General features: G+C 37.2%; 1 protein-coding gene across 1 annotated transcript in view; it reads right to left on the minus strand.

Moving 5' to 3' along the window:
- Positions 1–14,904, minus strand: part of LOC123247009 (protein unc-93 homolog A-like) — a 57,918-nt gene that overhangs the window by 13,489 nt on the left and 29,525 nt on the right. Inside the window, exons 4-6 of the mRNA XM_044675799.1 lie at positions 14,378–14,607; positions 4,523–4,648; positions 1,086–1,294 (exon numbers count right to left, since the gene is read on the minus strand). Coding sequence (XP_044531734.1) covers positions 1,086–1,294; positions 4,523–4,648; positions 14,378–14,607 — 565 coding nt within the window. The remainder of the gene's footprint in view (positions 1–1,085; positions 1,295–4,522; positions 4,649–14,377; positions 14,608–14,904) is intronic.

Consider the following 14,904-nt stretch of genomic DNA (forward strand, 5'->3'; position numbering starts at 1 on the left):
ACAAGGAGGTATGCTTCTTCTCGTCTCTTGATATTACAAAGGAACCTATGGATCACTCATCCCTCATTTTCAATAAATGACCTGCCCATAGTTATTTTTCTATCACTCATATCTGTGTATTCTTGGTTGCTAATGTGGTATATGATAGTCACGCCCATATTTCTATTGTCCTTTGGTTGATCCTTAATCTGAATTCTTCAGAGGTAGTGATATTCCATGATTCACTGTCATATTGCATCAACAGAAGAATACTGGCAGCTAAGTAGAAGTGAGGAAGATCTGAGCTCTAACACAGTCTCAGACCCTTACTAAATCTGTGACTCTGGGTCAATAAGTCACTTAAACTCTGTCTGCTTCAGTTTCCTAAACTGTAAAATTAAGGATAATAAAAAGCACTTACCTTGCGGTACGCTGTGAAATTAAAATGAGATAATATTGGTAAAGTGCTTAACAAACATCAAGGCTCTTTTTTGTTGGTGGTGTTGATAGGATATTATCTCAGAGATTGGCTCAGGATCATAGAAAACATTGCTAAATTTCCTCAAAGAAACCCAGGCTTCTTACCTCCTTTTCAATTTTTGGGGCAACTCATTATTCAAGCACAGTGTCTGTCCAATTTACATGGTACTGATGGACCAAATCTATGGTCTTTATCCAACTTTCTACCATAGCCTTTCAATAGACATTCTTCAACCATTTTTCTTTCTCATATGCATATTCAGGTCAAAATCTCAAGAGCAATTATTTAGGAGGTTCAGCAATGGCTCACCTCTTGATTCAATCAGGATAAAAGTCATCCATATTCAGAAGCATGTGGAAGACTCAGTCATCTAAATAATTTCTTTTCCATTTTGACAATGTATTGAATACTTTTCATGACCATGTCAAATCCCTTTGGCAAACCTCTGTATCCTATTTTGATTCCTCATTTGATATTAATTAGAGGAAAACACATTGAAGATTCACAGTTGTCCCCATGTCTGGCCTATCTCTCAGTAGAATCCATTTGTCATCAGTAGAAATAAGGCTCACAACATCACCATTAGTTATACATACTAATATGTAATTTTCAATTTTTCCCATACCTTTGTATAGTCACCAGAAAGGAATCCTTGCTCAAATCCACTATACATTGTCAGAGGAATGAGGAGAACCTGCCGCTTATCTTTAAGATGCCGGAAAGTTGCCAGGAAATTGGACCAAATAGACGCATTTTCTTCTGAATTTTCCAGTTGATCTTTTGGGATCTGCTCAAGAAATACAGCTACCAATAATACTGCCAAAATACCACTTCCTATGGAGACAAAAGATGACAAGTGTGATCCAAATGTGGCTTTTTATTAAATGTTTTGGCTATCACATAATATTGATGCCTTTTGGAATGTCCATGTAGACATTCGACAACCATGACTTTTGGAACAATGACTAGTTCTGAAGTCCAATAGCAATCTGAGCAACCTGAAGATATGTGACTTAGACAATAGTGCACAGAAACATAATGCTTACTAACCTGAACAGTACTTTACAAGTGAATTTCCAATGGGTTTCCCATTACCAGTGGTCTTCAAGGGGAGGCTGGATGGCCAATCGCTGGGGAGGTTGTAGAGGCAGTATATGCTTCAGTGAAGAAGTGGACTATATGATTTCTAATGGCTTTTCCAACTCTTAACATTTTAGGAATCCTTCTGTAGTGTAAGAAATCCTTGTGCTAACTCATAATGAAATGTATTTATTTTTCTTTTCCATTCTTAAATTGAAAATATAACTTTCTTTTTACATTTCATTACTTGGAAAAGCCAGAGTGTGAAAGTTTTCATACAACTGAAAACTAGATTTCACTATTTATGGCCTCTTCTAGAACATTCCTAATAAAAGGCTTACTACAACCAGCTTCAGCTCTGACCACTGGGGATCCATATTTTTAAGTACTGCTTCATTTAGATCAGTTGTCATTTATTCCTAACATTTATTTCTTGTGGTTGAGCCAGTGAGTTTTCCATTACCAAATATATGTTTACTAACTTCCCCTAACTCTGTGTCCCTCCAAATATCATGTTAATTTGATGGAGCTAGTGAATTAGAATGGATTCTTATTAAGGACTATTTGGAAGTCTCAAGAAATCATGTTCACAGTCATTTCCCTGATCTCATCTTTATAATGCTAAGATTTTATATTTTACTAGTTATGGCATGAAAATGTTTCTTTTAGTCGATATCCCCATGTCATTCACATTACTCTCTCTCTCATAGATTTCAAATTATTGTACTACATTTCTAAGTCAACTATATTAACTGAATTTCCCTTTATGTAAACACTATTGAGAAATCTTTGCCTATTACATGTAATTCTCTTTCCATGGTTCCATCATATTATTAGTATCTTTAGTTTCAAAATTACTGTATAGGATATTCAAACACTTCTGAAAAGGAGAGTGAAGTGAGAAATAGATAAAAGCTGCCATGAATGTTACACATAAGTATGTGGAATCCTAAACATGTCTTCTAGATAATTTTAGTTCAAAGAGCAACTCAGGAGAGGTAAGAATATGACCAAATAGTGAAAAAAATATATCATATGCTTTAAAAAAAAAAAAAAGAACAATTCCTTAAAACAGTGGTTCCCAAACTTTTTTGGCCTACCGCCCCCTTTCCAGAAAAAATATTACTTAGCCCCCTGGAAATTAATTTTTTTAACTTTAATAGCAATTAATAGGAAAGATAAATGCACCTATGGCCATCACTGCCCTCCCTGGATCGCTGCAGCCCCACCAGGGGGCAGTAGCACCCAGTTTTGGAATCACTGCCTTAAAAGATACTCTAGTAAGAACATAAGGTCTCGGGAGCCTGAAATATTTTTTCTCATGATAGCATACTCAATTTTTTCATTTTTCTATTCCCTAATATGTTGTGTTATTTTTTCCTTAAGTAAGACTATGTTTATCAGAAACATATGTATCTTAAGGAAAGTTGAGAGCTCAAATTAAGACAATAATAGTTTTTTTTTAATATTTTGCATGTATTGTTTCTAGTTTGCCCTTTTAGACTTGGAAAGTCAATAAGTCACTAGATTATTCTAATCTAAACCAATTAGTGGCCTAGAGTCACCAAAGATTTACTGTTTTATGTAAAGTAGACCAGAAGAAGCTATCAGAGAAAGTATTAAAATTGGGATCTGAGAATGTACTCTACAAACAAATGTAAAATCATAGAGATTCAATTATGTACAGGAAAGAAAGGGAAAAATGAGATATGATAACTGTCAATAATTAGGAAGACTAAAATGAACTCACCGTATTGAAACAAAGGAGGAAAATATGAAAACATTTAAAAGAAGGATGCTGGGAAAGCCTTTAGAGACCATAGGATCATAATTCTAGAGCTGGAAAGTATTACTGAGGTTAAGCCCAATTTTATATACAGATGAAAAAAACCAAGGTCTAGAGAATTTGGGATTTTCCTAGTTTACCCTAAATATGTAGTAGATTGCATAAGATTGAAACTCAGTTCTGAAATCCCACCCTGACCCCTGTTTTTATTCTTGTACTACAATTGTTTTTAGATATGCAAAAAACCCTTTGGCAGAATTCATTTGGGAAGTACTAGAATGCAATCTCTTCCTTAAATGTCTCTTTTTTATGGTTTAGGAGGCAAAAGGATGGAATAAAGGCTGTCATCTTGAGACAAAGAAATCAGGTAAACGTGACCTTGATTTTTTGTTCACATTGTTTGTTCTGGACTATATATCTGCAGATTTCAGAACTTATTGGGCTTAGAATTAGATCTTAAGATAAGTAGTGAATTATTGTCACCACTCTGTTTGAATTATGCCACCATAGAAATGCAACATGGCCATTGGTTCCTTATTGGGAAGGTAATTTATGATCTCTGGTTTTACCTTCTAATCTCAGACATCAGTGGGACCTCAAAATACTGCCTGGGGACTCTCATCAGCCATTCCCAATTCCTCATCATTTAAATTGCTTAGAATAATTCTCTGGGTACTGTAAATACAAAGTAGGTAAGCATAAATTTACAGAGCAATACTCTGAAGATACAAAAGATAAATTACCTTCCATGAAAAAAAAGCCCAAGATTCTGCTCTGGAAGAAAAGCTGCCTTAGAACACAGGGGAGAATGGGTATAACCACTGGATGCTTCAGGAACAAAATTCCATGAAAAATTGTCTATAAATATGAGCTTCTTTGGGAGCTACAGTGATACCACCACCAAATGTGACAACTTTGGTTCATTGAACCTTTTAACCTCATTATCTAACAAATCATTAGTCTTAACTTTGCCAATCCACTGGAATAGGAATAACTCTGATATATTTAACTTCACATGAAAAAGACCTGCCTCCCAAAAAGTCAGCCCCTCACAAATTTATCAGATATTTTCTAGAAGATAAATTTGCATGGTGGCTTTTTTTTTTGGGTAAACACAAGAAAAAAAGAAGAGAATTTTAATTGCCCATAGTTTCCTTACTATTGAGAGCTAATTGGTATTCACTCTAGGCACATACCAGTATAGATACCCAGCAGAGTGTAGATTAAGTCTTGTGTTGGACGTGTACTGTTATTTGAAGATGTACTGGTTTTAAAACAATCCTTTGCACCACAGTGCATCAGCTGGTCATCTGAGATCTCTCCTGTAAAATAAGAATATAAAGTTATTTAAATTAATTAATTAAATTGATAGATAAAATTAAATACATTAAAGTATTCTTCCACTGGTTCCAAATAATATATAGGCATAAATCTATGGAATCTAGCAATGAAATATCACCCCTTGACAACAAGACTTTGAAAAGTCTTCTCACATAATTTGTCCTTAAAATACATTCAATATAGGCTGTCACTGATGCTCTCTCCTAATGCCTCATTATGGTTTGGAGATGATCCTGGGACCTCAAAGGTTATGCCAAACAACTGAAAACTCTGGCACTTCCTAGATCATGTTTCTATTATCTAAGAACCAGTCTAAGTATAAGTAAAAGCTAAGTACAGAGAGCTTCATCATCATAAAACTTTCTAGAAATTATCTGAGCAAAGTTTCTGTGCTGTGTCAACACTAAAAAGATAGTGCTGCAGGACTGGGATTGAAGAATGGTTGGTAGAGAAGGAAGTTGGCATGACCAGCATGTAAAAAATTGTTTGAATATGGTACTATATATCAGGACATCTCTGACTAATTGCCAAAATGACTTCTGCTTTCTTTTCTCCTGACTTTGGAAGTTTCTTGACATATATCTACTGTATTCAGTAATGTATTGAGTAATCTAGCACTTGAAATATAATGCAGTAAAGAGCACCTTATACTCTGAAGAAGTCTTTGAAAGCAACATTCTTTTTATTATACAATGCATCTTAGTCCACCATTGTCCATGTTCTAATTCTCGCCCCCACAGAGCCATATTTGACTTTTGTCTCACCACCTATTTCCAAGCCAAATGTACTTTTGTTAAGCTACATCCACAACATTCCTATAATCTCTCCTCTTCTTCCTGTTCATCATCATCAATACTAATAATAATTACTATAATTAATAGAGACACTAAGTGATTTGTCTAGAGTTGTGTAACCAGGAAGTGTCAGAGTTAGAATCTAAATCTAAGCCTTCCTGCCTCTATGTCTACCCCTCTATATTATATATACTATATTACCTCAATCATAATTTATGACTTGGCAGCTTGGTGGCACAGTGGATAGAGTACAGGACTTATAATCAGGAAAATCCAGCCTCAGACACTAGCTGTGTGACCCTGAGCATGTCACTTAACTTCTGTTTGCCTCAGTTTCTTCTTCTGTAAAAGTCAACTGGATAAGAAAATGGCAAAATACTCTAGTATCTTCGCCAAGAAAAATTTATCTGTAAAAGTAAACTGTATGAGAAAATTGCAAACCACTCCAGTATCTTTGCCAAGAAAACCCCAAATGGGGTCAGGAAGAAACAAATATGACTGAACAAGCAGTAGCAATAAAATTTAAGCTTTAATAATTTCTCTCCTGAAATAGTATAATGGCTTTCTAATTTTCTCTATCTTAAGGTTCTCTCTTCTTCAATCCATCTTGACACAATGGCTAAACTAATTTTCATAAGGTGTATAGGTTCATTGATTCAATGTTCAAAAAATGTAAGGAAATTCAAACTTCTCGATTTGAGTGTTTAGTTCTTCAATAATCTGATTTCCACCTGCCTTACTGCACATCATTCATCTTTAGAGATTCTCTGTACCAACTAGATCAGTAAAAATTCCCCTAACTCAACTTCTTTCTCCTGCCTCTCTCTCTTAATTCAAAAAATTATTCTGCAATCCTAGAATGCTTTAGCTGGCTTCCTCTCCACCTCTTACAATCTTTACTTTCCTTCAATAATCACAGTATGTACATCCTTCTCTCTGAAGTCTTGATGTTCATGTCCTCTTCAAAAGTAACTTTTATGTACTTAGGTGCCTACATGTTATATCTCATCCCAATAGAATGTAAGCTTCTTGAAATGCTGTTTTATTCTTGTCTTTTCATTCCCAGTGCCTTGCATAATATCTTAATTATAATAGGCATTTAATAAATGTGTGTTGAATTGAAGAACTGAAATGGTCTTTTGTGTTGGTTCAATATTTCTGTGTTTTTAGTGGAAAAAGAATATAAACAAAAGAAGTAGCTTTCCACAAAATGTTCAATTGCAGTTGGAAGGGAAGATATGGTAGACCACATGACTTTGTAGAAGGCACCTAGATTGGAGTTCAGAAGACTGGGGTTGTATGAATGACTATCAGTAACTATTGATCTACTTTTCTAGAGTCATCTTGACTTTATGTGCTTCAGTTTTGAGGACTCATGTGGTTTAGAGACAGAAGGGATTTCTATAATCATCTAGGGCAGTGATGGTGAATCTTTTAGACAGGCAAGTGATGTGAGAAATTCCTCAGGTGCCTGTGGAGAGGGGCAGAGGAGTATCCCAGCCCCATGTCCCTCTGGCTTTCTAGTAATGAACTCTGGCAAACTCTATTATGGGGTAATGGTATGCATGCCCACAGAGGGAGCCCTGAGTACCCCTTCTGGCACATGTACCATAGGTTTGCCACCACAATCTAGGGCAACTCCTTATTCTAACAAATAAAGACCATACAGTTTAAGTGATTTTACAAAGATCATATTAGTATGCCTTGAACCCACATTTTCTGATTCCAAATCTTTATAGAGTTAGTTATTGTCTAAGACTCCTTTCCATCCTAAGTGCCATGGTAACTGGAAACCATTTGGTGTTAGGAGAAAGGATATACTTCAAAGCAATATTTATTGGGCATCTGCTGGGTGCAGAGTTCCTAATGGATCATACAGAAATGAAAAATGACAGTCCCTGCTCTCAAAGACATTATAATCTAAGAGGAAGGATACAACATGTATACAAAAAAGGAAGCTAGATTGAAAAAATACCAAATTCACATATTTTTCCTGTCATCTATCTCATGTCTCTTCACTTTTCCCACAAACAAACCATAACAGACTTTGTCTGAAATCTAAGCAAATATTATTTACAGGAGAGATGTCAAATATATAGACAGTGGACAATGATGCAACACCCCCAAAAGTAGGACAAATCTGATTAAAATGTAATTTGGAAACATTTTTAAACAAAGATACAATAGAATAGAAAATACATAGTTTTCTAAATCGATATGCATCCTATAGGGACTCTTAGATATGGTGTAGTGGCCCTGTTCCTATTTGAGTTTGATGCTACCGGTCTTCGGTAATTTCCTGATCCTACGATGTGGTAGGTATTGGAAAAGGAACTAAAAGGAATGTGTCATGATCATGTTTTTAATGAAGCTATGACAGAATATTGTGAATGAGTTTTCTGTACATATTGTAATCATGCCTTTAGTAATACATCAAAAAAATTTGCCAGAAATCAAGCTGAAACTCACTAGCCTATTAACATTCATTCTCTTACCTTTAGTAAAAATGGAGGCAAAATCTGCCCTTCTCTAATCCCTTAGACACATGTCTTGCTCTTCATTATCTTTCAAAGATTACCAGCAGCAAATCATCTGCCATCACTTTTACCAGCACTTTTGGTACCCTAGCATGTGGTTCAGCTGGTCCCAGTAGCTTGAACCCATCAAAGGAAGCTTATTCTTTTATTCTTACCTTACCAACAAAGCCGACCAAGAAGGTATCAGAAGTCATGAGAAGAGAGAGAATTAAAAATTAAGGGATGCCAAATGCTATAATAAGGTCAAAAAATCAACTATATTTGTGCAACTAGGAAATTTAGAGAATAATTTCAGTAGAGTACAGAGTTCAGAAGCCAGCCTGAAAAGTGTTGAGGACTGAAAAAGGAAAATTTAAATGGAAATGATAAATGAAACTTTGTGTGTGACCAGCCATTCAGCAGTTCTGAACCTCCTCTGAGGTCTCTTCCAGCTCTAGCTTTAGGATGCTCTGATTCTCTGAGAGTGTTCTGAGAGAGTGCCACCTGCCAAGTGGAAACTGCACTTTCTAAAACTTTAAGTAGAGAAAGAAAGGAGAGATGGTGGAAGACAATTTTAAAGGGCAGCAAAGTCAAGTGAAGGTTAGCTGTCAAAAACCATTCGAGGAGGGGGCAGCTGGGTAGCTCAGTGGATTGAGAGCCAGGCCTAGAGATGGGAAGTCCTAGGTTCAAATCTGACCTCAGACACTTCCCAGCTGTGTGACCCTGGGCAAGTCACTTGACCCCCATTGCCTACCCTTACCACACTTCTGCCTTGGAGCCAATACACAGTATTGACTCTGTAATCAAGAAATAAAGGGGCTATAGAGGCTTAGAGGGCAGGGTAGTATCAGCTGAAACTTCTAGGCAGGGAGACTATAACTTCAGAATAGGTTGATTTGGGTCAGCCAGGGTTGTATGAGTCTGGGCTGAGATGTTTCAGTCAGTCTCCCTGTTGTCTCTAAGCTCCCTTGAGGTGAGGAGTGAGGAGCCCCGCCCTCCTAGTAAGAAACTGAAACCAACAGGAAGTGAACCTAGTCCACTTCCTGAGCAAGATGGATGCCTGGTTTAGCCCCTCAGGAAACTAGTGATAATTGTCTTCCTTCTTCCCAGTCCCTGGCCCTAATTGGTGATATAAATGAAACACTGAAGGTCTCTGAATGAGGCCAAGGGTTTTATTAACTGCAAGGGTAAGCTGAGGGAAGAGGGTTAAGGTCTGGGAAACTATTGCTAAAGGTTAATGTCAGTGCTGGCAGAGGGTCTCAAGTAGGGTTAGGCTGAGGGAACCAGCCCTCAGCCAGGGATAAATTCCACTGCCCTGACGTAGAGTGGTCTAGCAGGTTAACAAATGAGGGTAATAGCTTGGTTTAGGGGTGTCCCTGCCTGCCTAAGTAAACTAATTTCCCACATTCTACCTCCCTTCCTCATGGAGCCCAAGGGGGAGTCCAAGGGGATAGCTGGATGTCTGGGTCAGGTCAAGGAAATCAGAACCCCACAGTTGGTTCTCCAGGGATATTTATAGTGCCATCTCCAATGGTTTGGCGGTGAGACTAGGGACTGGCTGGGTCAACATTCCATCTCCCTAACTGCCAAGATTGCTTTTGGTGATTTTGCAAAAGCAAGAGATTCTTGCAGCAATCCTGCATTACAACTCCAAGATGGAAGGTAAGGGTTTAAAAAAAAACACACAAACATTCAAGGACACAAAGTATGGTGAGGTGGAAGCATTACATTAGGAGTCAAAAGAGCTAGGTTCTATTGGCATCTCCATCACTAGTTATATGATTGAATAATTCACTTCTCTAGCCCTCAATTGGCTCATGTAGGAATTCAAGAGGACTTGACTTTATGATTTCTCAGGTCTCCTTCAGTCCTCTGTTCTTTAATCATTTAGAAAATGATGTTTATGTGTTTGAAAGTTATTTTGAACTTAGTTATTTTCTACTATTAAGCAGGTTAAGCATGGTACTGATGTTATCAAGACTCTGAACTTTAATCTCAATTTGTACTTCTTTAATACTGATGGTTATAAACAATATCTGGGAAAAATACCCCAAGCTCAGAGCTAGAATGCTTGCATGCACCTTCTACCTCAGTTACTTATTGGTTTGGAGGATACACACAAGTCATTATTCTTTCTGAGCCTCAGTCTCCTCATTTATTAAGTGAGAAAAGGAATAATTGCAAACCCTTTCTTCTTATACTTTAATCTCCTCCATACACTCTACAGTTCAGCTACATTGGTCCACTTGCTCTTCCCCAAATATGGCAATCCTTTTCCCAACTGTTCTTTTGCATTGGAATTTCCTCCCTCCTGAAATGCTCCCCTTCTGTACCTTCCTCCTAATTTCCCTGGCTTCTTTCAAAACTCAGCTCATATGTGTTCTTCTGCAGAAGCCTTTTAACATTCTTCCTTTCTCTCCAGTGCTTCTTATTGGAGGTTCCTTTCCATTCACTCTGTATATGTCTTTTACATGCACAATTATTTATATGATGTCTCCCTTTAGAACCTGAGCTTCCAAAAATAAACAAAAAAAAATTTTAAATGAAAAAGAAGAGATCCCTTGAGAGACTCTGTTTTTTTAATAATACTTAGCACTGTGTCTGACACATACTTCATAAACAAACTTCATAAATAAATACTTGTTGACTTACTAACAGATAGGATTTTGATATTAGGATGAATGAGAGTGAGGAATTAAAGATGACACTGAGTTTAGAAGACTGGTTGAGAAGGACAGTGGTTTAAAAAAGACCAAACCTGACCTTCTGTCTTAGAATTAGCAAGTAACAATTCTAAGGCAGAAAAGGAGTAAGGTCTAGGCAATTGGGATTAAGTGAATGGCCAGGGTCACACAACTAGGAAATATCTGAGGCCAGGTATGCACCCAGGTCTTCCCAACTTGCTTGATGTTCTATCCTCCCTCTGTACTACCTAGCTGCCCCTAAGGGGAATACTGTTGTTGGCACTTTTAGGGAATAGACGTTAGAATTGTTCCTAGTAGACTGTGAGGGGAAATATTTTTTCTTTGGTAAGGAGATAGGGAACATGTAAGGAACATTTTTTTTTGTAGTTCCAGTGGGTTTTTATTAACATAAATAAACAAAATCAAGATTTTGCCAACCATCTTTTCTGAACTTTATGAACTGAGCAGAGATGCTTGGTTCCACATTCATATACAGAAAATATACAACATCCCAACAAAAACATGGCCCTACTGGGCTATTAGCCTATTCTTCCCTTGCCCAAATGTTTTCAAATTTGAATCTTTACTGTTTACTTCTCAGTGTAATTAAGACTCAGTGTGGCTCAGGACTGGATTTAAATTGAACAAAAAATAATCGCTTCTGGTTTTGGTTTTTTTTTTAGAAAAAAAATTATGTTCTAGTTTTGTTTCAATAAATGGAAATGGTGACTTTTTTTTCTCCAGATGCCCCCTCACCAAAATCATTGGTTAAAAAACAGTATCCCATATCTTAATAACCTTCTCCCTACCCCGTATTGTCCTCAGGTCAATTTACGTACACTTTTGCTAGAATCTGCCAGCTACAGAAGGACAGAATCAAATTGCCAGACTTGTTCTTTTCAGCCTCATAAATCATCATTTCTTCATACACACTCAGTCTAACAGATGAGCCTTTAGCTCTAGTTTACTAAAGTAAATTGTTTTAACTCCCATGAACCAGTACTGCTCTGTGGAGCTGGAGGTTTGGTTACTGATTGCATTCAATGCTGGCCAGACATTGCCAGAAAGTTGATACATAGCAGTAAAAGGGGGGAAGAGACATTTAGGATGGCAGAAAATAGCAAATTAATCTAACAAGGCACAAGGAAAATTTAATCATTTAATCTTTGTGCTGCTACTCATCTATGAGGTCAAGAGTGTGGTTGAGAGAAGTTGATGATGAGGCTACAAGTTTCTGAAGGGTTTCTAAATTCTTTGTGTAGAATCCTCCCTCCTACACCTATTAAAACAAAAACAAATGAACAAAAAAGTGACCAGAAGGAGATGTTTTATTTGGATACCAATAATTCTACAAGGAACTATATGCTGAACAATCTGGTTCTTACCTAAACTTGATGGTACCAAAAAGCACAAAGCACAGAGCAAAGAAAAGATGCTCCCATATAATTTTGAACACAAATATTGATGACCAACCCACCCACCAACCGTTTGGGGCCAACCTATATTGAACTTGGGACCAAATTGGAGATAATTGAAAAACAAAGTTGGTTTCCCTGTCCTTTCCTTCTCCCTCCACAGAAAAATCAATTTAGATGAAATTTATTCTATTTCAAAAGAGAGGATTGTTTTGCTCAATGGGGATTGAGGAGAGAGTGAGGGGAAAAATATGGGTGTAGAGGCAGTAGAGTTTTTATGACATATTTTCTATTATACCAACTGTACAACCATAGGCCAAACCACATACTAGACCTATGCTTTGAATATTAAAAATAAGGACTTATTCTAACCCAAATGAACCAATGGAAAATGCTGACTTTAAATAAACCCCCAAAACAAAACTGAGAATATCCCCCCCAAAGTTACATTATTACATGGTTGCATGAAAGGTAAGGTAGAGACAGGGAAAAAAGTGAGGTACCCTATTGCCTTACCTTAAGGCAGTGGTTCCCAAACTTTTTTGGCCTGCCATCCCCTTTCCAGAAAAAATATTACTAACCACCCCCCGTCACATACTATCACCACCCCCTTACGGTTATTCACCGCCTCCAAATACACCTATGGCCATCACCACCCCCCTGGGATGCAGCACCCACCAGGGGGTGGTGGCACCCACTTTGGGAATTACTGCCTTAAGGGATAGTTTTATATAGTAATATATATACATATATATGAGCTATTATTAATCAAAGAATGTCCTTTCATTTGATCTTTGTTTGAATTTTCAGAATAAGCACTAAAGGTTGAAAACTACAATGCAATACAATTTTATATCTAGGTATACCCAAAGGAAATTACAAACAAATGAGTGTTTTAAGAGAATGTGTACAAGGAGAAACTTTGATCCTGGATGACTAAACTGCACTAGTTCCCAAGATCTCAGTCTCCAGTTCCCAGAACACCTGATAAAAACAGCTGATTTGAATTATTATGACTCTGTGACCCTTAAACCCTTAGACAATTAGGGTGATTCACTTTGAGGGGGGAGAAAGTCAAGCTAGTTTTGTATTGTGTGGAAAGTCTGAAAGGGAAAACAATGACTAAATAATTCTCTAAATATCATTATATGACATACTGAGCTCCTTCAACATAGAGAATAAAGGGAATAAAGGGAAAAGGGAATAAAGAACTGTCCTCAAAAAAGAAATGCCCTCAGACTAAATCAACAATTCTCCAAAAGATAAATGATTAAAGGTTATAAAGAGATAGTTTTCTTTTTTAAAACTCCTTACCTTTCACCTTAGAATCAATGCTAAGTATTGATTCCAAAACAGAAGAGAGGAAAAGTCTAGGCAAATAGGGTTAAGTGGCTTGCTCAGGGTCACCCAGCTAAGAAGTGTCTGAGTTCATATTTGAACCCAGGACCTCCTGTCTCTAGGACTGACTTGATTCACTGAGCCATTAGCTGCCCTGATACCTTCCAAAGGAAGAAATCTAAGATATCGACAACTATTAAAAATGCTCCTAAATCACTAATAATAAGAGAAATGAAAAGTAAAGCACCTTAAGGCATGTAGGTAGCCTAGTTGATTGAAAGGTATGCCTAGAATTGGGAGGACTTGGGTTCAAATTGGACCTCAGATACTTATTAGCTGTGTGACCCTGGACAAGTCACTTAAACCCAATTGCCTAAATCTTACCACTATTCTGACTTGGGATCAGTACTTAGTATTGATTCATTAACAGTAAGGGTTTAAAAAGGGGGTAAAGTACCTCTGAGATTCTAGCTTATAACTTTTTTTGTGCTAACAAAGATAGCACAAAAGGAAAATGACAAATTTGGAGAGATTGCAGAAAAACAGACTGATCCTTGGTGGGTAGTGCTTTGAATTGAAAAGTCATTGGAACTGTATACTCCAGTTCCCTAAACTATGCATACTCTTTGACTCAGCAAAGTCACTATCAAGCTTATATGAGAACTGAAGCATGTTACATACCCCATGATAGAGAGGGGAGAGATTCAAAACAGAGATCGAGCCGTACATTTTTGGACATGGCCAGTGAGGGAATTTACTTTGCTTGACTTTGTATATTTGTTACATGAGTTTTAATTTTTTTCCTGTTATTTTTCAGTTGGGAAGGGGATTGGGAAAGGGAGGAAAATAGTTACTACTCAAAAATATTTTTTAAAAAATTTAAAGTCTGGATCAACACATTTCTTTTGCTTAGCACAGATATCATCCCCTTCTTTGACCTGTACTTCAGTCAGCTCCATTTACCTTTGATAGACTCCTGCTGAAACACCAGAGATGAAATCAAGTTCCCCCAGACCCCTGAGGACTGAAATATGAGAAAGAAGATGCCAAAGTACTGGTTGACGACATCTTTCCCAAGTTTTCCTGCCTTCTGTGCATAAGCATTTCCACTAATTGTAAGGTAAGTACATTTGGCCGACCACAGAGGGGCTCCTCCTAGACCTAGTATTATGGATGTGGGGATCAAGGTGTACCTACAAAAAGAGAATCTCAGTTAGTCAATATAATGTGACATGTTCTTCCTCTTTATAGCTTTTTTTCTAGGAAAAAATGATGGAGAAAAACAAACCATTCACCATCACCCTTAAAGGAATGAGAGAGCAACATAGTTTTTAACTGAGATACATGCTTAGAGAAAGCACTAAGTACCAGTGCTAGTGCTGAAAAGTTCAGCTAGATGGTAGCTGACATTTCTAACTGAAGATGCTGAACTATGAGAAAGCCTTGGACCTCACAGCTGGAATGCTGTGTGATGCTGCTAGAGTGAAAGG

This window comes from Gracilinanus agilis, chromosome 4 (genome assembly GCF_016433145.1).
Source record: "Gracilinanus agilis isolate LMUSP501 chromosome 4, AgileGrace, whole genome shotgun sequence".
NCBI classification, from domain to species: Eukaryota; Metazoa; Chordata; class Mammalia; order Didelphimorphia; family Didelphidae; genus Gracilinanus; species Gracilinanus agilis.